The sequence below is a fragment of the Pelobates fuscus genome, chromosome 4 (genome assembly GCF_036172605.1).
Source record: "Pelobates fuscus isolate aPelFus1 chromosome 4, aPelFus1.pri, whole genome shotgun sequence".
In the NCBI taxonomy this organism is placed as follows: Eukaryota; Metazoa; Chordata; class Amphibia; order Anura; family Pelobatidae; genus Pelobates; species Pelobates fuscus.
In genome coordinates this window covers 383,340,802-383,366,305 of record NC_086320.1, presented here as the reverse complement: position 1 = coordinate 383,366,305, position 25,504 = coordinate 383,340,802, and the positions used below count along the sequence as shown (strand labels likewise).

At 44.0% G+C, this 25,504-nt stretch overlaps 1 protein-coding gene across 1 annotated transcript in view; it reads right to left on the bottom strand.

Moving 5' to 3' along the window:
- Positions 1-25,504, bottom strand: part of MYO1G (myosin IG) — a 212,900-nt gene that overhangs the window by 28,377 nt on the left and 159,019 nt on the right. Inside the window, exon 21 of the mRNA XM_063452858.1 lies at positions 24,803-24,945. Within this exon, the coding sequence (XP_063308928.1) occupies positions 24,803-24,945 (143 nt within the window). The remainder of the gene's footprint in view (positions 1-24,802; positions 24,946-25,504) is intronic.

Genomic DNA, 25,504 nt, shown 5'->3' with positions numbered 1-25,504 from the left:
AACCCCTTACCCCCCAAGCACATGTATACATGTTAGACATTTGTATATGAATGTAATAAATTACAGATGTATACTCAAATTTATTTAAAGTTGCCTGTTTTTAATTTCTGAAAAATTTGAATCTACATTGAAATTTAAATCTACATTGAAATCTCTCTCAATTAACAGTATTGCTTGATTACTCAGTCTTTCTTGGCTCATTGTAGATTTCTTATACATTTTGATTAATTTAATCACTGTGTTTGGGAGGGGTTCTTTGTGTGTGTGAGGGGTACTTTGTGTGTGTGAGGGGTACATTTTGTGTGTGAGGGATGCAGTGTGTTTGAGGGGTTTATTGTGTGTGAGGGATGCAGTGTGTATGATGGGTTCATTGTGTATGTGTGAGGGGTGCAGTGAGTGTGTGTGAGGGATTTATTGTGTGCATGTGTGGGATGTTGTGTGTGTAGGATGCAGTGTGTGAGGGGTTCATTGTGTGTGTGTGTGTGTGTGTGTAAGGAGTTCATTGTGGGCATGTGAGGTGGCAGTGTGTGAGAGGCTCATTGTGTGCATGTGAGGGGGCAGTGTATGAGGGGTTCATTGTGTGTGTATGAGAGATTCGTTGTGTGTGTGAGGGATGCAGTGAGTGTGCGTGTGAGGGATGCAGTGTGTGTGAAAGGTTCATTGTGTGTGTGAGGGATGCAGTGTTTGTGTGAGGGGTACATTGTGTGTGTGTGTGTGTGAGGGGTTCAAATATGGTGTGTGAGCAGATGAGAGCAAATATATATATATACATTTATTTGAAAATAAATTAAAATCAAGTAGATCAATAGTTCTTTCCAAGCATGTCAATACCTCTTATACAGAGATATGTTAGTGCGGCAGCTCATCATATTTTCCTGGATCCTAGAACACATTGCAAGACACTGTCTGTGATAAATATGGCCATTGTAATTAAATAGATGGTAAGCCATGGTCGGCAGCCCTGATGCAGTCAGTATACGTAGTGCCCATGTTAATAGCTGTACACAGGTCCCTACATTTGCAATATCATTTTTACTTCCTTTTTCCCAGTGCTGATCTTCTCTCGGAGCTGCTAACCTCCCCTCCTCCCACAACGCTACAGAGGAGGCAGGGCTACTTCCACAATGGTCCAATCCAACGGGGACATAATGCGCATGAGTGGCGAGTGCTGCACGCTCATTCAAGGAAAGCTTTGAATCAACCGAGTTTAACTGACAGCCTCTAGAGGTGGACTTAACCCAGCAACGTAAACAATGCAGTTTCTATAAAGACCTGGGTGACCATAATGTTCCTTTAATCCCCACAATCCCCTGGTTTATTTGACACCTAGCAATGTGCCAAGGAGCAGCCACAGTAAGTAACTCTTCCATTTCTGTGAACCCGGACCCCACGTGCTCTGCGGTCAGAATGTTCCAAGCGTTGTTTGGGGTCCAGAGAGACCTTCTCAATGTAGGAATAAGTAAACGTTTTGGAGCAGCGGGATGTGAAAGGGTAAACCTTCCAGACACAGCGTTTTTAGTTACACATATGATAAGTTGGGACTACTTTTTCTCATGGGGAGAGTGATTTCTGGTAATGGGCCGAGCTTAAGCAACGTACCAATTTCAGTTACCAAGGAGATTTACCCACAATCCATCAGCCAAAGTAATCCAACAAAAGTCAAACTGACGACATCAAGGACAAAATGGCGGCACCCAGATATTGAACTCTGATGCACAGGAGAAAATATAATAGATATAAATAAAGTAAAATGGCAGCAGCGCAGTATATTCATTAAGATACAAGAAACATGGCAGTTTCACTCATAGAGGCACAACTTGTATAACCCATGAAGTCCAATATTATGTTATAACCTCCCCTATGAGGGGCTTTACAGGGGACAATGTGATGCAGAAAACATGAAAGGGCGGCTAAAACACAGCGAGAAACAGCAAAGAACGAAACAGAGTCAGAGAACGGCCGATGGAGAAAGCAAGACGGGAAGATGGATTTAAGGTATGGGAGAAAGAGAGAATAAATGAAAATAGCAGCCAAAACTCTGAAAATATCAAACACATCTCGATGTGAATGGGCAGATTCACTGAAGTAAAAGGCACGTTTGTGGAACTAATAACAGATTCTGGGGATGAACTGACTGTCTCTCAGTATGAATGGCAAGCGTCCGGCACTCTCTTTGTGAATGGGCAGCTTCCCAAACTAAACGGCCAGGTACTCAGGGTAAATGAGCAGATTCATGGGGTGAATGGGTTCAATCTCAGGGAGAATAGGCAGATTTTCAGTCTGTGAGACAGAATGGACAGATTTTCAGGGAGAACTGGCAGATTCGAAGAAAAGATCAATAGGAGAGCAGAAGTCGTGTGATAGAGTTTGTGAATGAGTCACACACGTAGGTCACATGAGAGGTGCCAGCCAATAAGGCCATGCTGCTCCGGGCACCCTCCATGTGCCACCTCATTTGCAGTCTCTGATGCTGTGACAGCAGAAATGCTCGGATCCAATTTGCATATTTGCATATGGAGATTAGAAGCCGCCAATTGTCATTTTTGTCAGTTTAAACGCTGCTTAGGGAGCTGTGAGATATCGCCCTGGAGGCCACCTCCGGCCATGAGCTAATGACTAGCAATCCATGCCATTGCAAACCAATTTCATTCTGCCTTGCTCTTTGAAATGTTTGAGGATGTGCAGTAAACACTCACTAAACTCACACCCTGGGGACACGGTACCCCTTACTGCAACCCAAATAGAATAAAAAAAGAAAACAGACTTTCGTTTCTTCAGAACAATGTTTCCATCGGTAGGACGCTTCCAGCCTCGAGGACTGCAGCCGATCAGTCTGATATCCCAACCATCTTTTTCTAGGTTATATGGAAATAGGATAGATTTACTTGTTTAGTTATTCATTTTTATTCAAATATCATTTGTAACAGGACTGCCATTAGAAATTTTGGGGCCCCTTACAGAGCTCAAGGTCTGGGCCTCCGCGCCTGCCCCAGAGTCCGCCACAAGGATGCAGTATGTGTATAGTGGATGCAGTGTGCTTATAGTTAATGTAGAGTGTGTGTGTAGTGAATGCAGCATGTGTGTGTAGTGAATGCAGTGTGTGTGTGTGTAGTGCATGCGGTGTGTGTGTGTGTGTAGTGCATGCGGTGTGTGTGTGTAGTGGTTGCAGTGCGTGTGTGTAGTAGATACAGTGTGTGTGTGTAGTGGATGCAGTGTTTGTGTGTAGTGGATGCAGTGTTTGTGTGTAGTGGATGCAGTGCGTGTGTGTAGTAGATACAGTGTGTGTGTGTGTAGTGGTTGCAGTTCGTGTGTGTAGTAGATACAGTGTGTGTGTGTGCATAGTGGATGCAGTGTTTGTGTGTAGTGGATGCAGTGCGTGTGTGTAGTAGATACAGTGTGTGTGTGTGTGTAGTGGATGCGGTGTGTGTGTGTGTGTGTAGTGGTTGCAGTTTGTGTGTGTAGTAGATACAGTGTGTGTGTGTGTAGTGGATGCAGTGTTTGTGTGTAGTGGATGCAGTGCGTGTGTGTAGTAGATACAGTGTGTGTGTGTGTAGTGGATGCGGTGTGTGTGTGTGTGTGCAGTGGTTGTAGTGCGTGTGTGTAGTAGATACAGTGTGTGTGTGTAGTGGATGCGGTGTGTGTGTGTGTGTGTGCAGTGGTTGTAGTGCGTGTGTGTAGTAGATACAGTGTGTGTGTGTGTGTAGTGGATGCTGTGTTTGTGTGTAGTGGATGCAGTGCGTGTGTGTAGTGGATGCAGTGTACATGTGTAACTCCTGCTAGGGGTTTGCTAAGCCAAGCCCATATAGGGTATGCAAATTAGAGGTGACAAATTCTGTGTCCCTCCCTTAACCTACCTGTTAAGGTTGTGAAATACACTCCAGGGCGAAGCAGAGCTAAGTATATATTCAAATAGTAAATTTGTGCTAGGTGTCAAAGGGCAAGGACTAACCAATTACATGCAATATTAATAAAGGGCCCCACATTTTAACCTCATCCAAGAAGCCAAGCTAACTGTAACAATACTTACAGACACAATTTTACTAATTCCCTGTTTACACGATCCATGGGTTAACTGCTGCTTTAATGTGTCTGAATAGAATTGTTTGTAGAAATAACTAAACACAGATTACAGAGTCACATAGAATACTGGGTTATTGGCTGGAGCTGAATATCCAGACTGACTGTGTGACCTAGCAGTGTGCTTAGAGTAATAGAATATTAAACTATCCCTCCCCCAGCACTCAGTGCTGTGCATTAACCCCTTCATTCCCACACACAGATTACAGTCACATAGAATACTGGGTTATTGGATGGAGCTGTTCTAGGTGCTGAATATCCAGACTGACTGTGTGACCTAGCAGTGTGCTTAGAGTAATAGAATATTAAACTATCCCTCCCCCCAGCACTCAGTGCTGTGCATTAACCCCTTCATTCCCACACACAGATTACAGTCACATAGAATACTGGGTTATTGGATGGAGCTGTTCTAGGTGCTGAATATCCAGACTGGCAGTGTGACCTAGCAGTGTGCTTAGAGTAATAGAATATTAAACTATCCCTCCCCCTGCACTCAGTGCTGTGCATTAACCCCTTCATTCCCACACACAGATTACAGAGTCACATGGAATACTGGCTTATTGGCTGGAGCTGAATATCCAGACTGACACTGTGACCTAGCAGTGTGCTTAGAGTAATAGAATATTAAACTATCCCTCCCCCCAGCACTCAGTGCTGTGCATTAACCCCTTAACATAGAATACTGGGTTATTGGATGGAGCTGTTCTAGGTGCTGAATATCCAGACTGGCAGTGTGACCTAGCAGTGTGCTTAGAGTAATAGAATATTAAACTATCCCTCCCCCCAGCACTCAGTGCTGTGCATTAACCCCTTAACATAGAATACTGGGTTATTGGATGGAGCTGTTCTAGGTGCTGAATATCCAGACTGGCAGTGTGCTTAGAGTAATAGTATATTAAACTATCCCTCCCCCCAGCACTCAGTGCTGTGCATTAACCCCTTCATTCCCACACACAGATTACAGAGTCACATAGAATACTGGGTTATTGGATGGAGCTGTTCTAGGTGCTGAATATCCAGACTGGCAGTGTGACCTAGCAGTGTGCTTAGAGTAATAGAATATTAAACTATCCCTCCCCCCAGCACTCAGTGCTGTGCATTAACCCCTTCATTCCCACACACAGATTACAGTCACATAGAATACTGGGTTATTGGCAGGAGCTGTTTTAGGTGCTGAATATCCAGACTGACTGTGTGACCTAGCAGTTTGCTCAGAGTAATAGTATATTAAACTATCCCTCCCCCAGCACTCAGTGCTGTGCATTAACCCCTTCATTCCCACACACAGATTACAGTCACATAGAATACTGGGTTATTGGATGGAGCTGTTCTAGGTGCTGAATATCCAGACTGACAGTGTGACCTAGCAGTGTGCTTAGAGTAATAGAATATTAAACTATCCCTCCCCCCAGCACTCAGTGCTGTGCATTAACCCCTTCATTCCCACACACAGATTACAGAGTCACATAGAATACTGGGTTATTGGATGGAGCTGTTTTAGGTGCTGAATATCCAGACTGGCAGTGTGACCTAGCAGTGTGCTTAGAGTAATAGAATATTAAACTATCCCTCCCCCCAGCACTCAGTGCTGTGCATTAACCCCTTAACATAGAATACTGGGTTATTGGATGGAGCTGTTCTAGGTGCTGAATATCCAGACTGGCAGTGTGACCTAGCAGTGTGCTTAGAGTAATAGAATATTAAACTATCCCTCCCCCCAGCACTCAGTGCTGTGCATTAACCCCTTAACATAGAATACTGGGTTTTTGGATGGAGCTGTTCTAGGTGCTGAATATCCAGACTGGCAGTGTGACCTAGCAGTGTGCTTAGAGTAATAGTATTTAAACTATCCCTCCCCCAGCACTCAGTGCTGTGCATTAACCCCTTCATTCCCACACACAGATTACAGAGTCACATAGAATACTGGGTTATTGGATGGAGCTGTTCTAGGTGCTGAATATTCAGACTGACTGTGTGACCTAGCAGTGTGCTTAGAGTAATAGAATATTAAACTATCCCTCCCCCCCCAGCACTCAGTGCTGTGCATTAACCCCTTCATTCCCACACACAGATTACAGTCACATAGAATACTGGGTTATTGGCAGGAGCTGTTTTAGGTGCTGAATATCCAGACTGACTGTGTGACCTAGCAGTTTGCTCAGAGTAATAGTATATTAAACTATCCCTCCCCCAGCACTCAGTGCTGTGCATTAACCCCTTCATTCCCACACACAGATTACAGTCACATAGAATACTGGGTTATTGGATGGAGCTGTTCTAGGTGCTGAATATCCAGACTGACTGTGACCTAGCAGTGTGCTTAGAGTAATAGAATATTAAACTATCCCTCCCCCTGCACTCAGTGCTGTGCATTAACCCCTTCATTCCCACACACAGATTACAGAGTCACATGGAATACTGGCTTATTGGCTGGAGCTGAATATCCAGACTGACACTGTGACCTAGCAGTGTGCTTAGAGTAATAGAATATTAAACTATCCCTCCCCCCAGCACTCAGTGCTGTGCATTAACCCCTTAACATAGAATACTGGGTTATTGGATGGAGCTGTTCTAGGTGCTGAATATCCAGACTGGCAGTGTGACCTAGCAGTGTGCTTAGAGTAATAGTATATTAAACTATCCCTCCCCCCAGCACTCAGTGCTGTGCATTAACCCCTTCATTCCCACACACAGATTACAGAGTCATATAGAATACTGGATTATTGGCTTGAGCTGTTCTAGGTGCTGAATATCCAGACTGACTATGTGACCTAGCAGTGTGCTTAGAGTAATAGAATATTAAACTATCCCTCCCCCCCCCCCCCCCCCCAGCACTAAGTGCTGTGCATTAACCCCTTCATTCCCACACACAGATTACAGAGTCACATAGAATACTGGGTTATTGGATGGAGCTGTTCTAGGTGCTGAATATTCAGACTGACTGTGTGACCTAGCAGTGTGCTTAGAGTAATAGAATATTAAACTATCCCTCCCCCCCAGCACTCAGTGCTGTGCATTAACCCCTTCATTCCCACACACAGATTACAGTCACATAGAATACTGGGTTATTGGATGGAGCTGTTCTAGGTGCTGAATATCCAGACTGGCAGTGTGACCTAGCAGTGTGCTTAGAGTAATAGTATATTAAACTATCCCTCCCCCAGCACTCAGTGCTGTGCATTAACCCCTTCATCCCACACACAGATTACAGTCACATAGAATACTGGGTTATTGGCAGGAGCTGTTTTAGGTGCTGAATATCCAGACTGACTGTGACCTAGCAGTGTGCTTAGAGTAATAGTATATTAAACTATCCCTCCCCCAGCACTCAGTGCTGTGCATTAACCCCTTCATTCCCACACACAGATTACAGTCACATAGAATACTGGGTTATTGGCAGGAGCTGTTTTAGGTGCTGAATATCCAGACTGACTGTGACCTAGCAGTTTGCTTAGAGTAATAGTATATTAAACTATCCCTCCCCCAGCACTCAGTGCTGTGCATTAACCCCTTCATTCCCACACACAGATTACAGTCACATAGAATACTGGGTTATTGGATGGAGCTGTTCTAGGTGCTGAATATCCAGACTGACTGTGTGACCTAGCAGTTTGCTCAGAGTAATAGTATATTAAGTGAGTTCTGTGCATTAACCCCTTCATTCCCACACCAGGATAAATCTCAGACATAAACCAATCTATCTTTACATTACATCCTCCCAGCACCTTGTCCATTATCACCACTGCAGGAAAAACACCAACAAATGGATATATATCAACGTGTCACTAATAGAAAATCAGGGAAACGTCTAAAATGTGAGCAATCACCATGGAAACCGATGGCATGTTCCTGTTTATTCCACTAGTTTCTATGGTGACTGATCCACTCTCTGTTATTTTCTCTTAAAAAAAAACCCTCCCAATGAACGGCACATCATCGTGTCCGTCTTTCAGGGAAAAACTGGAATCTGCATGTTTTAGACCAAAATAGCTGCATTGGAAAAATTCTCCATCTCTCCAATTCCCCTGAATGAATGGATTGGAGGCTCCGTTACCATGGAGACCATACTGCACAGTCTGCACACTGTCATGCTATATTATACCATTTCCCACTCGCTTACACAATACATTGTCTGTTTGCCAGCGGCCGGATATATGTTTATTCCCAACAGAATAGAAGATTCATTATTAGCCAATTAGCCACTGGCTGCAGGAGCTGAGAGCGACATATTAAACCTGGGTCACCAGATGGTCCTTTTAGGAACACGTGTCCTCCATTAAAACCATCACTGGACAGAATTATCCCCATCTTCTAGAGCCTCCCTTGCAAGGGTTAATGTCCGGCTAAACTACAACTTCCATGATGCTTTGCCAGCCTTAAGGCTACAGCAGCTGGGAATTTACACTGTGGTTACTGAGATAAGTCCTCCAAGCTAGGAGCCAGATGAATCACTGAGTATAGGCCATAAACCCCAGAAATAAATTATGGGATACATAGTTTAACAGGAGTTTCATTCATGAAAAGACATGAATGAATCCACTGTGCAAACTATTAACAGCTGAGCAGTTTATCCTTGATAACTCAGAGAACGCAGGGTGATAGTGAGCTTGTAGGGGCGGTGGGTAGAGGAGAGCCATACTCTAACATATAAGGAGCAGAGTTGCATGGAGTGCCTCTTTAGCAGAGGGAATTCGACCCACATTATGGCTGTCTGTAAATATCCTCAGATCAAAGGAGCGTCTTACAGGCTGTATGGAACCTCTGAGAATGTGTTTAAAGAATCATTTTGGGACAGAGTGGTCAACGCAGGGCAATCGCCATGGAAACCCATTCCATGTGTATGCTGATTGCTCCAGAATTAGAGCTTTGCCCTAGAATTGCTCTTTATAGAGAATTCTGACCTTACAGATTCACCCCTTGGCTTACCCCCAAAACAGTGGCCCTGCTGGTGGGACTGGTGGGTGACCGGGAGAGGCTGCGTGTTCTTCCTTAAAATATATGGCACCCCTGTTTCTATGTGCACCCCATTACTAGAACCCAGAAATTATAAACCGCAGTCAGGCAGTGTGCACAGCTCATCAGTGTGACCCTGTGAGGATCTAAAGATCGGATTTGCTGGCCCTGGTCAGAGAGACAGTCATTTGCTGAGCTTACCCTAATATTACAAGAGGCCTGGGGAAAGCTCTGCAGGAGCCCAACTAAGCAGATGGACATAGTTTACAACAGCGACCTTAGACACTTGTAAACTCTTTGACACAGGTTTAATTTATGAGCTTTAGAAAGCAGTGAATCTAACACCGATTGTGAGCATTTAGCAATGGCTACTGAATCTAACACAGATTGCGAGCTTTTAGCAATGGCTACTGAATCTAACACAGATTGCGAGCTTTTAGCAATGGCTACTGAATCTAACACAGATTGCAAGCTTTTAGCAATGGCTACTGAATCTAACACAGATTGCGAGCTTTTAGCAATGGCTACTGAATCTAACACAGATTGCGAGCTTTTAGCAATGGCTACTGAATCTAACACAGATTGCAAGCTTTTAGCAATGGCTACTGAATCTAACACAGATTGCGAGCTTTTAGCAATGGCTACTGAATCTAACACAGATTGCGAGCTTTTAGCAAATGCTACTGAATCTAACACAGATTGCGAGCTTTTAGCAATGGCTACTGAATCTAACACAGATTGCGAGCTTTTAGCAAATGCTACTGAATCTAACACAGATTGCGAGCTTTTAGCAATGGCTACTGAATCTAACACAGATTGCAAGCTTTTAGCAATGGCTACTGAATCTAACACAGATTGCGAGCTTTTAGCAATGGCTGCTGAATCTAACACAGATTGCGAGCTTTTAGCAATGGCTACTGAATCTAACACAGATTGCGAGCTTTTAGCAAATGCTACTGAATCTAACACAGATTGCGAGCTTTTAGCAATGGCTACTGAATCTAACACAGATTGCGAGCTTTTAGCAAATGCTACTGAATCTAACACAGATTGCGAGCTTTTAGCAATGGCTACTGAATCTAACACAGATTGCAAGCTTTTAGCAATGGCTACTGAATCTAACACAGATTGCGAGCTTTTAGCAATGGCTGCTGAATCTAACACAGATTGCGAGCTTTTAGCTATGGCTGCTGAATCTAACACAGATTGCGAGCTTTTAGCAATGGCTGCTGAATCTAACACAGATTGCGAGCTTTTTAGACACCATTCTAGCATAAAGATAAAAAAAAGTCTTTAGAACACAAAACAACAAAAACAGAATGCACAATCTTTACTGTTTTGGCCGAGGCCATTAAATATAGTTTACCATCTACACAGACAGTTAGTTGGCTTTGAGAGCGCCTGAATATGGCTGGATCCTTGGACTACCATGTCAGCTCTTAAGACTATATCCTTGGGCATAGAATTTACAATACGTATGGCTGATCTGGGATATTCTGTACTAGAGATCAGATACCCCTACATAGCCAGGACTCATGTCTGCTTTCTTGTAGTGAAGGAGTTAAACTGTGACACATGTTTATTGACTAGTCCACTGATACTATTTCCCTTTACCATGCTCCCATCCCATGGAGGGGCCAAATCCCCCTCCTTCTTCAATGGACCTTCTGCCTCTCACCAGGCGCAGCTGCCAAGGCTTTGTGAGGACATGACACCCATTACGGGGAAGGATAATTGGGCATTATATGTTTATAGCAATTCAATAATGGCTGCGGCCCCTTTTCATTCATCCTGGAAACCCCTCACCCCCAGCAGGAAATGGCAAACTCTTGGAGGGCAGCCATGGATGAGGATACTGGGTTGAACCGAACAAAAAAAGATTCTATTTATGTCTGGCTTGAACTGACCACTGGCATTATAACCCTAAATTTTATGTTTGGAACAATTAATTCCCAGCTGCTCACTGATCAATATCCATTATAGTGTTTTATCTGCACGTGGGCGGCTGCTGTTTCAAGGAGCTGACACTTGAATGCTTTGTTTGAGCAGGACCCTCGCAATCTCCTGTTCCTATATGTCAATCCTGACACAATTGCTAGTATATCTTTTTAACTAATTGTACTGCACCGCAGACCATGTTGGTGCTTTATAAGTCATAGTAATGCAACTTACTTCCTGCGGAGCTCAGGGGAGGCTGGTTCTTTTTATGACATTTGAAGGAGTGGCTGCTAAATGATTGGGGGGGGGGGGCACGAAGGTTAGCACTCAATATCATTTAGAGAACCTGGTATCACTCGGGGGGCTCCATGGTCAGTACTTAGTATTAGTCAGAAAAGATTGTATATCACTCAGGAGGTTTCATGGTCAGTACTATGTATCACTCAGGGGGTTTCATGGTCAGTACTATGTATCACTCAGGGGGTTTCATGGTCAGTACTATGTATCACTCAGGGGGTTTCATGGTCAGTACTAGTTATCACTCAGGGGGTTCCATGGTCATTATCACTCAGGGGGTTCCATGGCCAGTACTATGTATCACTCAGGGGGTTCCATGGTCCGTATCACTCAGGGGGTTCTATGGTCAGTACTATGTATCACTTAGGGGGTTACATGGACAGTACTATGTATCACTCAGGGGGTTCTATGGTCAGTATCACTCAGGGGGTTCCATGGTCAGTACTATGTATCACTTAGGGGGTTACATGGACAGTACTATGTATCACTCAGGGGGTTCTATGGTCAGTATCACTCAGGGGGTTCCATGGTCCGTATCACGTATCACTTAGGGGGTTACATGGACAGTACTATGCATCACTCAGGGGGTTTCATGGTCAGTACTAGTTATCACTCAGGGGGTTTCATGGTCAGTACTAGTTATCACTCAGGGGGTTCCATGGTCCGTATCACGTATCACTTAGGGGGTTACATGGACAGTACTATGTATCACTCAGGGGGTTTCATGGTCAGTACTATGTATCACTAAGGGGGTTCCATGGTCAGTACTATGCATCACTCAGGGGGTTCCATGGTCAGTATTATGTATCACTCAGGGGGTTCCATGGTCAGTATCACTCAGGGGGTTCCATGGTCAGTACTATGTATCACTCAGAGAAGCTGATATCACTCGTGGGGGGAGGGGCGGCTTCCATGGTCAGTACTCGGTATCACTCTGGTGGCTCCATGGTCAGTACTGTAGTTAATGTCTGTATATTTAGAGTGTTTTGTTGCTGGCGTGGTTAATGTCTGTATATTTAGAGTGTTTCGTTCATGGCGTAGATAATGTCTGTATATTTAGAGTGTTTTGTTGCTGGCGTGGTTAATGTCTGTATATTTAGAGTGTTTTGTTGCTGGCGTGGTTAATGTCTGTATATTTAGAGTGTTTCGTTGATGGCGTAGATAATGTCTGGATATTTAGAGTGTTTCGTTGATGGCGTAGATAATGTCTGGATATTTAGAGTGTTTTGTTGCTGGCGTGGTTAATGTCTGTATATTTAGAGTGTTTTGTTGCTGGCGTGGTTAATGTCTGTATATTTAGAGTGTTTTGTTGCTGGCGTGGTTAATGTCTGTATATTTAGAGTGTTTCGTTCATGGCGTGGTTAATGTCTGTATATTTAGAGTGTTTCGTTGATGGCGTAGATAATGTCTGTATATTTAGAGTGTTTCGTTGCTGGCGTGGTTAATGTCTGTATATTTAGAGTGTTTTGTTGCTGGCGTGGTTAATGTCTGTATATTTAGAGTGTTTTGTTGCTGGCGTGGATAATGTCTGTATATTAGGAGTGTTTCGTTGCTGGTGTGGTTAATGTCTGTATATTTAGTGTTTCATGGCTGGCGTGGTTAATGTCTGTATATTTAGAGTGTTTCGTTCATGGCGTGGTTAATGTCTGTATATTTAGAGTGTTTTGTTGCTGGCGTGGTTAATGTCTGTATATTTAGAGTGTTTCGTTGATGGCGTAGATAATGTCTGTATATTTAGAGTGTTTTGTTGCTGGCGTGGTTAATGTCTGTATATTTAGAGTGTTTCGTTGCTGGCGTGGTTAATGTCTGTATATTTAGAGTGTTTTGTTGCTGGCGTTGTTAATAGATGTAGCTAAAGAAATCGAAGACATAATGATTAGACCGTACCTTCCATTTACTGGTTGATACTGTGATTAATACAGAGCGGGTGTTTATCTGCATGGTGTGAATCTATCAATATTCTCAGTACAGATTCTCTGCGCTCCTTCTCACCCCCACTGCCACAAGCATTTCTTTATTAGAGTGCCTGTCCGACCTGTGACAGCGTCTGCTCTGAGCAGATGGTGACAGTTTGACCCTAACTCTCACAGCATGGCCATGAACGGCTTGTCTTCATATGGGTCCATCTGTCAAAGTACTGAAAATCCTAGGACTCTCAGCCAGCCTAGGACTATTGGCAGTACCAGATTTGCAATACAATCCTCATCACTCTCTGCCCAAAGCATTATTTGGTAACGTATTTGTGGAAGGTTGCATGCTCTTGATATGAATTCTGGAGTGAGTCAGAGACAGGTTTGGGCCATTCCCTAATTAATCGCCAGTAGATTCAGCTAATGATTTCCACAATAACACAGTGAACATATGGGGGGCTGAGCCTTGTGGGATTGCAGTCCATGGAAGGGATTTACAAACTCTGGCACTGGTGCTGCTCTGTTCCCATCCAGTGTACGTGCAATGCAGCACTTTACCTACAGACATATGTGTTAAGGATTAAATCCACCTACTTATAGCCATGCCCGCCTTCTTTCTGACGTATGTCCCGCCCATTCGTATTAAGCATTAGATGCTTGTAGACCAGAGTCAGGGTGGAAAGTGTATCTGCCGCTGGACACACAGCCGTCCTACAGTGTGTTTCTCCCCTGACTATTATTATTGCATAAAATACTTACAGGGTTAATCACCGAAATATGAATTGTTGGAAATTCAAAGTGAATTTCACATTTAAAGGGACAATCTAGGCACCACTGCAAGGGTCTTGACGCTACACTGCAAGGGTCTTGACGCTACCCCTGGGTAATAAAGCTGTTCATTTTCTTTATAGGACTATTTTTTCTTAAAATGTGCTTGGAATTCCAAAGATTTGACACGTTAGAGAATAACCTGGCTGGTGAGTCACGGGCTAAGCGATGTAACTGTGAACTGGCTCTATTTCTCCCACGTTCCCAGTATTTGAACATTTTCCTAGATTTTGTTAATGGGTTCATTTTCTCTTACAAACAGTTGAATATAGATGGAGTAATATAAAGCCCAGGTCCCTCTATTATAGCAGATGCCAGTCCTTTATTACGGAATACTGACTGTCAATGAGAAAGGTGATTCTACTCAATATCTATGATCAGTTTTATGGTTAAACACACATTAAAGTGACAGACGTCAGAATTCGCTCTGTGTTAGAACAAGTCACACATTGATCTTTATTGATTTTTTGAAATCCCCGAGCTGAGATTATTTACGTGATCTCCTTAACGTGGTCGCTCAATCTTGAACTGGTTCTTGCTTGCTTGGCGCATGGAAATAAAGAATATAAAGAGTGATATTAGTCCTTAGATTAGTGTTTCTGGTTAGTGACTGTTAGTTTTATACTGTGTGTCACAGTCATGGTATTGTCATGTGTGTGTGTGTGTGTGTGTATTGGGTGTATACAGTGTGTGTACTTAATACTAGGAGTCCCCCCAAACCCAAGCAGCGCTCCATCCCAGCGATGAGAACAGCTTTGCTGACATTTGCATCTTGTTTCTCATTTTACTACATTTCACTGTTTAGTGAATAAATAAATATATTGAATGCACTGTACTATCCAAAATTCTTACAGTAAATAAACATTTAAATAACACGTCTGCACATTATAGGAGCAGAGCAGCTTAGAATCTTAACCTGGGGACATGACTGTCTCATGGAAACTGGGACACTTTGAAGGGATGCATCTGCTAGCATAATGTATAGATCAAAGCACATCTTCTTTATTTTTATAATGAGACGCTACAGGTTTATTGGAACACATGCTTCTCACAGAACGACACATTTTAAAATGCTCGGAATTGGACACCGATGGCTTGTTCCTGCTGATTGCTCAGATTTGGCGCTTTGCATCTGAATGTTTGTTACAGATACGAGCTGTTTCATGCAGGGCACGATTTCAGGATAATATAAAACACCTGTGGACAATCCTTTAGTCATATTTAAGGGGATATTCACTATATTCTGAACTGCAAACGGCCCTGTCTAAATTAGTGGGTCTGCAAAACGCCGCCTCCAACTCGGCTACAGTCACTGCTTGGATTGTCTTTCAATTTGCTACAACTAGTGCAGTTTGATAGGATTTCTCCTAATATTCATGATTTCTGTTTATGCAGTTTCAAATCTTAGTTTGGGAGGGGAGGGTGGGGGGTAAATGCAGCTTTCTTCAGCGTAACTCTACTCCCTTAGTGCACTCAAGTTGTGTTGGTTGGTGCTCGGAATGTTCCGGTAATTGTGTTGGTGCTCGGAATGTTCCGGTAGTTGTGTACGTGCTTGGAATGTTCCGGTAGTTGTGTTGATGCTCGGAATGTTCCGGTAGTTGTGTACGTGCTCGGAATGTTCCGGTAGTTGTGTACGTGCTCGGAATGTTCCGGTAGTTGTGTACGTGCTCGGAATGTTCCGGTAGTTGTGTACGTGCTCGGAATGTTCCGGTAGTTGTGTACGTGCTCGGAATGTTCCGGTAGTTGTGTACGTGCTCGGAATGTTCCGGTAGTTGTGTACGTGCTCGGAATGTTCCAGTAGTTGTGTACGTGCTCGGAATGTTCCAGTAGTTGTGTTGGTGCTCGGAATGTTCCAGTAGTTGTGTTGGTGCTCGGAATGTTCCAGTAGTTGTGTTGGTGCTCGGAATGTTCCGGTAGTTGTGTTGATACTCAGAATGTTTCAGTAGTTGTGTCCGAGCATCAACACAACTACTGGAACATTCCGAGCACGTACACAACTACCGCAACATTCCGAGCACCAACACAATTGCTGTAACATTCCGAGCACCAACACAACTACTAAAACATTCCGAGCATCAACACAACTACCGGAACATTCCGAGCACCAACACAACTACTGGAACATTCCGAGCACCAACACAACTACCGGAACATTCCGAGCACCAACACAACTACCGGAACATTCCGAGCACCAACACAATTACCGGAACATTCCGAGCACCAACACAACTACCGGAACATTCCGAGCACCAACACAACTACCGGAACATTCCGAGCACCAACACAACTACCGGAACATTCTGAGCACCAACACAACTACCGGAACATTCTGAGCACCAACACAATTACCGGAACATTCCGAGCACCAACACAACTACCGGAACATTCCGAGCACCAACACAACTACCGGAACATTCCGAGCACCAACACAACTACCGGAACATTCCGAGCACCAACACAACTACCGGAACATTCCGAGCACCAACACAACTACCGGAACATTCCGAGCACCAACACAACTTGAGTGCACTAAGGGAGCAGAGTTTTGCTGCAGAAAGCTGCATTTACCCCCCAACTAAGATTTGGAACTGCATAAATCATGAATATTAGGATAAATCCTATTAAACTACACTAAAGTCGTGTGCAGAGGGAGACTGTAGTGTCCCATTAAAGGGAATACAAATCTGTATTCCTAACACTATAGTGCCCTCTGATCCATCCCTCACTACTCCCCTCCATCATGTAAAGGGTTAAAACCCCCTTTATTTACTCAACCGATTTCAGCGCCACTGTCCCTTGGGGGAGCCTAATGCGCATGCGCTTCAAGAGCACTAGGTCCTCCCCATAGGAAAGCATTGCTTAAATGCTTTCCTATGGGGATTTCGCTAACACTGGATGCTCTCATGGAGAGCGTGAGGATGTCCAGCATCAGTTAGGTGACCTGGAGTCTGTTAGGATTCAGGAAGTGCCTCTAGTGGCTGTCTGATTGAAAGCCAGTAAAGGCAGTCTTAGTCCTGCAAAGTAATTATTGCAATTTCTCTGTCTTACAGTGAGGGGCTAAAGGGGACAGACACACTGCATCCTGAACGCTTCAATGGGTGACTTAAACACGATACTGAAAGTTTAAGGAGTTTTAAACCCAGTAGGACTCGCAGTAATAGCTCTGAATAGTTCATCTCTCTTGGTGAGTGTGCCTATATTCCGTGCGCTGTGCGTGTGACCTTGCAGGGAATGCCTCGCACATTACTCGCCATAAATAAATCACGGAATATGAAATGGATGGAAAAGTGCAGACGTTGCAGGGAAAGCACTTTGCTGTATTGCTTTATATAGGCCACGCTTAACCTGCATGATGACGCTGGTCGGCTAATATAGAAAGAAAATGGAATTTACTGGGTGACCGATAATCCCATTAAAATAGGGAGCTGATTGGTGTTTTCATCTTTTCCCAGTTGAGGGACACGAGTGCCCTTGTTCTCTGATCTAACAGCAGAATGCATTAATTTCAATTCAGAGTTCAGTGATTAACCCTATGAATACATTTCTATTAATAGACAAATTAGCAGAGCTGTTCGTACTGGCTCTGTATATATTTCTATATTGTTATATATTGATAGTTTCAAATTCTTCCATTCCGCTAATTCATTTTGTAGATCTCATCTGCTCTCTTTCTCGCTCCACAATATCCTTCTTTAGAACAGGGGCTCAAACTCTCACTGCACATTCCAGGTGGGTCTTACCACGGATTTGTAAAGAGGCCAGATTATATTTTGTTTGGTGAATTAACATTCCTTTTTATGACAATCACAAGTGAGCGATATAATGTGTGATGCTTTGTGTGTACAGATTTCCTATCTGTAGCGCTAACCCTCACTGTAAATAAATCGTGGGATATAGCAAAAAAAACACATGATTCTATAGCATGTATTCGGAATCTAAATAATGACAGTATTTTCTTATCACTGTTATGTATCCTCTGTCTCTATATAATCCGTGTTTCCCACTCGGGCCATTCTGCTCTAGCCGTTTCTAAGCTCTGTTTACACACCTGGCTGGTATAATTCGCGCCTGTAGGTCACCTTACACAGATAATTCAGGCTTTGCCGATACCGTCATTACAATCTGAGAGCATTAATAGGGGATCCGGCTATTAATTCCCCTGCGCTGAGCCTCGTTGGGGACGGGGCCATCTAAATGTCTGTCTGTATATGGTGCCTGTGAGTTGGGCAATCTGAGGTGAGACCTCTTTCCTCTCCACCACTAGCCAAAGTCACCAGATGGAAGCAGGGTGGGCAGCAGATGGAGGCTGGTCTAGCCTGGCTAGTGTCTGGCTTTGTGTCCTGGTGACAGCTGGAGTCCAGGATAAATGCCTTTACAGAACGACTATCACTCGCCCACCCATCCTAATAATTAAACTTGTAAAACTGCAATATAATATATAATAGCCTGCCATGTCCTATCAAAAGGCCTACAAGCACCGCTTAGATAGTTTTTAATACTTTGATTTATGGGCTTCATTCACTAAACCTTAAACTTTAAAACAAAATATAGTATTTCAACCAAAACAGCTACATTGCAAGAATAACTAAATTAAACACTTTTTCCAATTTATATACTTTGGCCTTAAAGGTCAAATGTTGACCATCATTTTTCAGTAAAAGAATTAATGGATTCAAATAAGAGTGAAAACAGATACTACTCCCTTTAATACTGCATGTGTACTGCACATCTCCAAGATTTGTAGCTTCTGCAGTGAGCTGTGCTCAGACTGGATCGAGCTGACACCTTTCGGTGGTTGGCACAGCTTGGCACACAGGAATCTCCTTACAGGGTACGGCTGCATAGTCTTACTTATGAAGGGTAATGGTACCTGAGAAAACCCAGATGTGATGGTTTGCCAATATTGTTATGGCTGGGCATTTATTTAAGATAATTTGGGATAATCTGTTAATATCTGGTAACTGTCAGTTAATAATAATGACACACTCTGTAGTATACCGATGTGACTGTAGTCTGCTGCGATGTGCTAGCATTGTTGACCTGGCCATTGGAGATGCCAGTCTCGGATGAAGTGCTTGTAGCATGAAACGTGTTTGTCAGCCCCCAATGTGTATTAGGTGTGTCTCATTTTATTTTCAGAGTTGGAAGCTGTTTCTTTTTGGCGTTACCCATTTAGGGTCCGATCAATGTATTGCCCTGTCTGGTGTTGGGTTTAAAGAGGCCACGGGCAGCCAACAGGCGCTCATGCAGATGACAACATCCTCATCAAAGTATGACCAGCACCGCACTGGCTATTGAGACCTCTATATGACTGCCAGTCAGTCACTATTTTCCAGCGCGGACACCAATTGTAATAAACGTGTGGATTGGGCATCCAGACAGCATGATAGCTCTGGTTACAGTGTAATTCCCAGTGACCTGTCTTGGAGCTGTGAGCAGAGTGGGTGGTTGTCATGGTGTTGACAAGAATTGTTTCCTGTGTTCTGCGGGAGATGAAAGCTGTGATAGAGTGATATCCACAGGATTTATTACTGAATAGTGGCTAATACTAAACTGGGAACTATTAACCAGGAATTCACATTCTAGTCCAGAATCTTGGATATTATTCTCGTTCAATATTTTGACCTAAATGTTTTCCATTCAGTACAAATCCCAGTTTAACGAATAAACGATTCGTTAGAAATTAATGCGAGCCAAAATTCACTAATTTCCTTTATAACACGTCTGAGAAAAACAAGTGGAAACCATTCTAGGCTGCAGTCACAACACGCAATCAAACTTCTGAAAGAGGTTCTGCAGCAGCTGAGGCTGCACTAATGAAGCGTTCTCCATGAGGCGTGTAGTTATAAGGCAATGATGTCTAATGCCAGTCATTAAGTTCTGATGTTGAAAATGATGGTCTCTTTCAAAACTGCTTTTCCCACAATGCTCTGGGAGCTTTTAGGTAAACACATACCGAGGCTAAACATCACAATGATGAGGAGACGCAGTGCAGACCCTCATGGGTTAAACTCATTTCCCAGTTTATAGTGGGATTGTAATATCTGAGAATGGACGATATTTGGGTCAGTAAAATGAAATTGTCCCATTTCTGGCCTCAGGCATCGTTCCCTGGTTTGACCTCATGGGAATAATTTCTGGAAAGCGCATTATCCATTCCCGAAACTCTGCGAGATTCATTTCCTCAGGTATTTAGTGTTTTTACCCTGCGAGGTCCACGTGCCGCCCTGGCTTCAATCCACTTAGCAGGCATTGTGCGGCTGTAAATAATTCAGCGCCTGTGTTCTTCTGCGGGATTAAGAAAAGGAGGGTGTTAGACGAGCGTTCACAGCCCGCTGCTGATCTGAGCTTGTTAACAACGCCTGCAACAGCTGCAGCTGACACCATCAGGACTGTCAAAAAAAGGAGAAATCATTGCTAAGTCGGAGAGACGTCCACGTGCTCTTTCACTTTCGGCACCAAAATGAACGTCCGCGTAAACATAAACCAAGACTAGAAAAGAGACTTCGGAAATCGAAAATGACGAACGTGACGTGTAAACAGAAACAGGGATTTATGGAAAAAAAAAACAGGAATTGTGTGAACTTTAGGTGAAAACGGCAGAGCTAAAACAACTGTGGGAGGATTTTTCCAGCTCTGCAATTTTTGCCTTAAAAACAGGTTTTTCTTTTCCATTTCTTGACAAATACCAGTTCAGTGAAAAAATCTGACTGGAATCAGACGTGTGTTCATAGCAATGCATAAATACAGCCCTCCCCCCCCCCACAATAAGCACCACAACCACTGCAGCACACAGTAGTAATTATAATGGCAGGATCCCCTGGGCAGTGACGCTCTCAGCCAATGAGTTCCATCCAAATAGGAACAAAATCTGATTAACCTAAAGTGGAAGGGGATACAAAATGGAGGCTGGAGCCGAGGTGCCTGGAGGACCCAGAAACTGTTTGGAAATGGTTTGACTGCTTATTGAAGGATGACCCAGGGAAATGCCTATTTCAAGGGTGAATTGAGGAGAGCTACACATCTTAGGCCAAAATAGATTCAATGGAAACGTTTTACAACTCAGTATTGTTCTAACTCAGCTAGTATGGCCTAACATTTTCAAGTCTTTCCCAACACCCAGTTTGGCGAATACATTTCATAGGAGATTTTTCAATAAACAGTTACAGGTAACGCACACATTTCCGCCAAAATTCCAGACATTTTTCAAATTGATTACTAATTGACCCCAGTTGACCGTTTAGTGAAATTAGCTTTATAGAAGTCTAATAATATATAAATATATATAACACTTGCTTGTTTTATTCAGAAATCGCAGGTCCTGTATCAGGGCAGATTCTAACCTACTTAAAAATAACTTACTCTGCGTTTTCTGTCTGCGCGTTTCTCACCTGCGCTATAACAGACAGCTAATGTGTAATAAGGAATTATCACATGGCCTGCTAATTAAATGCAGCAAAAAAGAAAATCACACAATGACTTGTCTCTGCAAGGGAGAGAACTTCACAAATAACCTGCATTAACTCTGTGCTGACCGGGGATCATCGCCTGGATTATCGTTAACTCTCTCCTGCTAGTCTCATGTTAAACGGACAGCATGCAGAGGGCTAGGCTATAATTAACCCTACGCTGGCATGTTAAAGGCACAGTGTGCAGGGCTGCCAATTATAATTAGCCCTCCGCTGGCATGTTAAAGGCACAGTGTGCAGGGCTGCCAATTATAATTAGCCCTCCGCTGGCATGTTAAAGGCACAGTGTGCAGGGCTGCCGATTATAATTAACCCTACGCTGGCATGTTAAAGGCACAGTGTGCAGGGCTGCCAATTATAATTAGCCCTCCGCTGGCATGTTAAAGGCACAGTGTGCAGGGCTGCCGATTATAATTAACCCTACGCTGGCATGTTAAAGGCACAGTGTGCAGGGCTGCCAATTATAATTAGCCCTCCGCTGGCATGTTAAAGGCACAGTGTGCAGGGCTGCCGATTATAATTAACCCTACGCTGGCATGTTAAAGGCACAGTGTGCAGGGCTGCCGATTATAATTAGCCCTCCGCTGGCATGTTAAAGGCACAGTGTGCAGGGCTGCCGATTATAATTAGCCCTCCGCTGGCATGTTAAAGGCACAGTGTGCAGGGCTGCCGATTATAATTAGCCCTCCGCTGGCATGTTAAAGGCACAGTGTGCAGGGCTGCCGATTATAATTAGCCCTATGCTGGCATGTTAAAGGCACAGTGTGCAGGGCTGCCGATTATAATTAACCCTACGCTGGCATGTTAAAGGCACAGTGTGCAGGGCTGCCGATTATAATTAGCCCTACGCTGGCATGTTAAAGGCACAGTGTGCAGGGCTGCCGATTATAATTAACCCTACGTTGCCATGTTAAAGGCACAGTGTGCAGGGTTGCAGATTATAATTAGCCCTACGCTGGCATGTTAAAGGCACAGTGTGCAGGTCTGCCGATTATAATTAACCCTACGCTGGCATGTTAAAGGCACAGTGTGCAGGGCTGCCAATTATAATTAGCCCTCCGCTGGCATGTTAAAGGCACAGTGTGCAGGGCTGCCGATTATAATTAACCCTACGCTGGCATGTTAAAGGCACAGTGTGCAGGGCTGCCGATTATAATTAGCCCTCCGCTGGCATGTTAAAGGCACAGTGTGCAGGGCTGCCGATTATAATTAGCCCTCCGCTGGCATGTTAAAGGCACAGTGTGCAGGGCTGCCGATTATAATTAACCCTACGCTGGCATGTTAAAGGCACAGTGTGCAGGGCTGCCGATTATAATTAACCCTACGCTGGCATGTTAAAGGCACAGTGTGCAGGGCTGCCGATTATAATTAGCCCTACGCTGGCATGTTAAAGGCACAGTGTGCAGGGCTGCCGATTATAATTAACCCTACGTTGCCATGTTAAAGGCACAGTGTGCAGGGTTGCAGATTATAATTAGCCCTACGCTGGCATGTTAAAGGCACAGTGTGCAGGTCTGCCGATTATAATTAACCCTACGCTGGCATGTTAAAGGCACAGTGTGCAGGGCTGCCAATTATAATTAGCCCTCCGCTGGCATGTTAAAGGCACAGTGTGCAGGGCTGCCGATTATAATTAACCCTACGCTGGCATGTTAAAGGCACAGTGTGCAGGGCTGCCGATTATAATTAACCCTACGCTGGCATGTTAAAGGCACAGTGTGCAGGGCTGCCGATTATAATTAGCCCTCCGCTGGCATGTTAAAGGCACAGTGTGCAGGGCTGCCGATTATAATTAGCCCTCCGCTGGCATGTTAAAGGCACAGTGTGCAGGGCTGCCGATTATAATTAGCCCTCCGCTGGCATGTTAAAGGCACAGTGTGCAGGGCTGCCGATTATATTTAGCCCTATGCTGGCATGTTAAAGGCACAGTGTGCAGGGCTGCCGATTATAATTAACCCTACGCTGGCATGTTAAAGGCACAGTGTGCAGGGCTGCCGATTATAATTAGCCCTACGCTGGCATGTTAAAGGCACAGTGTGCCGGGCTGCCGATTATAATTAACCCTACGCTGGCATGTTAAAGGCACAGTGTGCAAGTCTGCCGGTTATAATTAACCCTACGTTGCCATGTTAAAGGCACAGTGTGCAGGGATGCCGGTTATAATTAACCCTACGCTGGCATGTTAAAGGCACAGTGTGCAGGGCTGCCGATTATAATTAACCCTACATTGCCATGTTAAAGGCACAGTATGCAGGGCTGCCGATTATAATTGGCCCTACGCTGGCATGTTAAAGGCACAGTGTGCAGGGCTGCCGATTATAATTAACCCTACGCTGGCATGTTAAAGGCACAGTGTGCAGGGCTGCCGATTATAATTAACCCTACGCTGGCATGTTAAAGGCACAGTGTGCAGGGCTGCCGATTATAATTAGCCCTACGTTGCCATGTTAAAGGCAGAGTGTGCAGGGCTGCCGATTATAATTAACCCTATGTTGCCATGTTAAAGGCACAGTGTGCAGGGCTGCCGATTATAATTAGCCCTACGCTGGCATGTTAAAGGCACAGTGTGCAGGGCTGCCGATTATAATTGGCCCTACGCTGGCATGTTAAAGGCACAGTGTGCAGGGCTGCCGATTATAATTAACCCTACGCTGGCATGTTAAAGGCACAGTGTGCAGGGCTGCCGATTATAATTAGCCCTCCGCTGGCATGTTAAAGGCACAGTGTGCAGGGCTGCCGATTATAATTGGCCCTACGCTGGCATGTTAAAGGCACAGTGTGCAGGGCTGCCGATTATAATTAACCCTACGCTGGCATGTTAAAGGCACAGTGTGCAGGGCTGCCGATTATAATTAACCCTACGCTGGCATGTTAAAGGCACAGTGTGCAGGGCTGCCGATTATAATTAGCCCTACGTTGCCATGTTAAAGGCAGAGTGTGCAGGGCTGCCGATTATAATTAACCCTATGTTGCCATGTTAAAGGCACAGTGTGCAGGGCTGCCGATTATAATTAGCCCTACGCTGGCATGTTAAAGGCAGAGTGTGCAGGGCTGCCGATTCTAATTAACCCTAAGTTGCCATGCTAAAGGCACAGTGTGCAAGGCTGTGGATTATAATTAACCCTACCATGTTAAAGGCACAGTGTGCTGTGGTTTGAATTATGATTAACCCTACGTTGTCATGTGAAAGGCACAGTGTGCTGTGGTTTGAATTACGTGGCCATGTTAAAGGCATAGTGTGCAGTGGATTTTAATTAACCTTATGCCGCCATGTTAAAGGCACAGTGAGCGGAAAATTGGATTACAATTAACCCTGCGCTGTTCACTCACCTGTTGAAGTGATAGAGCAAGGTGCCCACAAGCTCTCCCACGCGGCTCTCACTAGGGGGAAGACAGAACGCCATATCATTGTGTTTGTGGCTGTGTATCACAACCAGCTGGTCCTGTGCTCCTGTGATGCTCACTCCACTTACCTGCAAATAATGGATATATACATAGAAAGCTATTAATTGCCGAATGACATCCGTTTATTAAACTGGACATTACAGTGATATATAAACCATATCCACAACATACATACAGTGACTAGAAACCATGGAAGATGGTTTCAGCCCGCCGCCCGTCTCACAGGATATAAACATACAGTCGTTATCTATTAAAGGAACACTATAGTCACCTAAATTACTTTAGCTAAATAAAGCAGTTTTAGTGTATAGATCATTCCCCTGCAATTTCACTGCTCAATTCACTGTCATTTAGGAGTTAAATCACTTTGTTTCTGTTTATGCAGCCCTAGCCACACCTCCCCTGGCTATGATTGACAGAGCCTGCATAAAAAAAAAAAAACTGGTTTCACTTTCAAACAGATGTAATTTACCTTAAATAATTGTATCTCAATCTCTAAATTGAACTTTAATCACATACAGGAGGCTCTTGCAGGGTCTAGCAAGCTATTAACATAGCAGGGGATAAGAAAATCTTAATTAAACAGAACTTGCAATAAAGAAAGCCTAAATAGGGCTCTCTTTACAG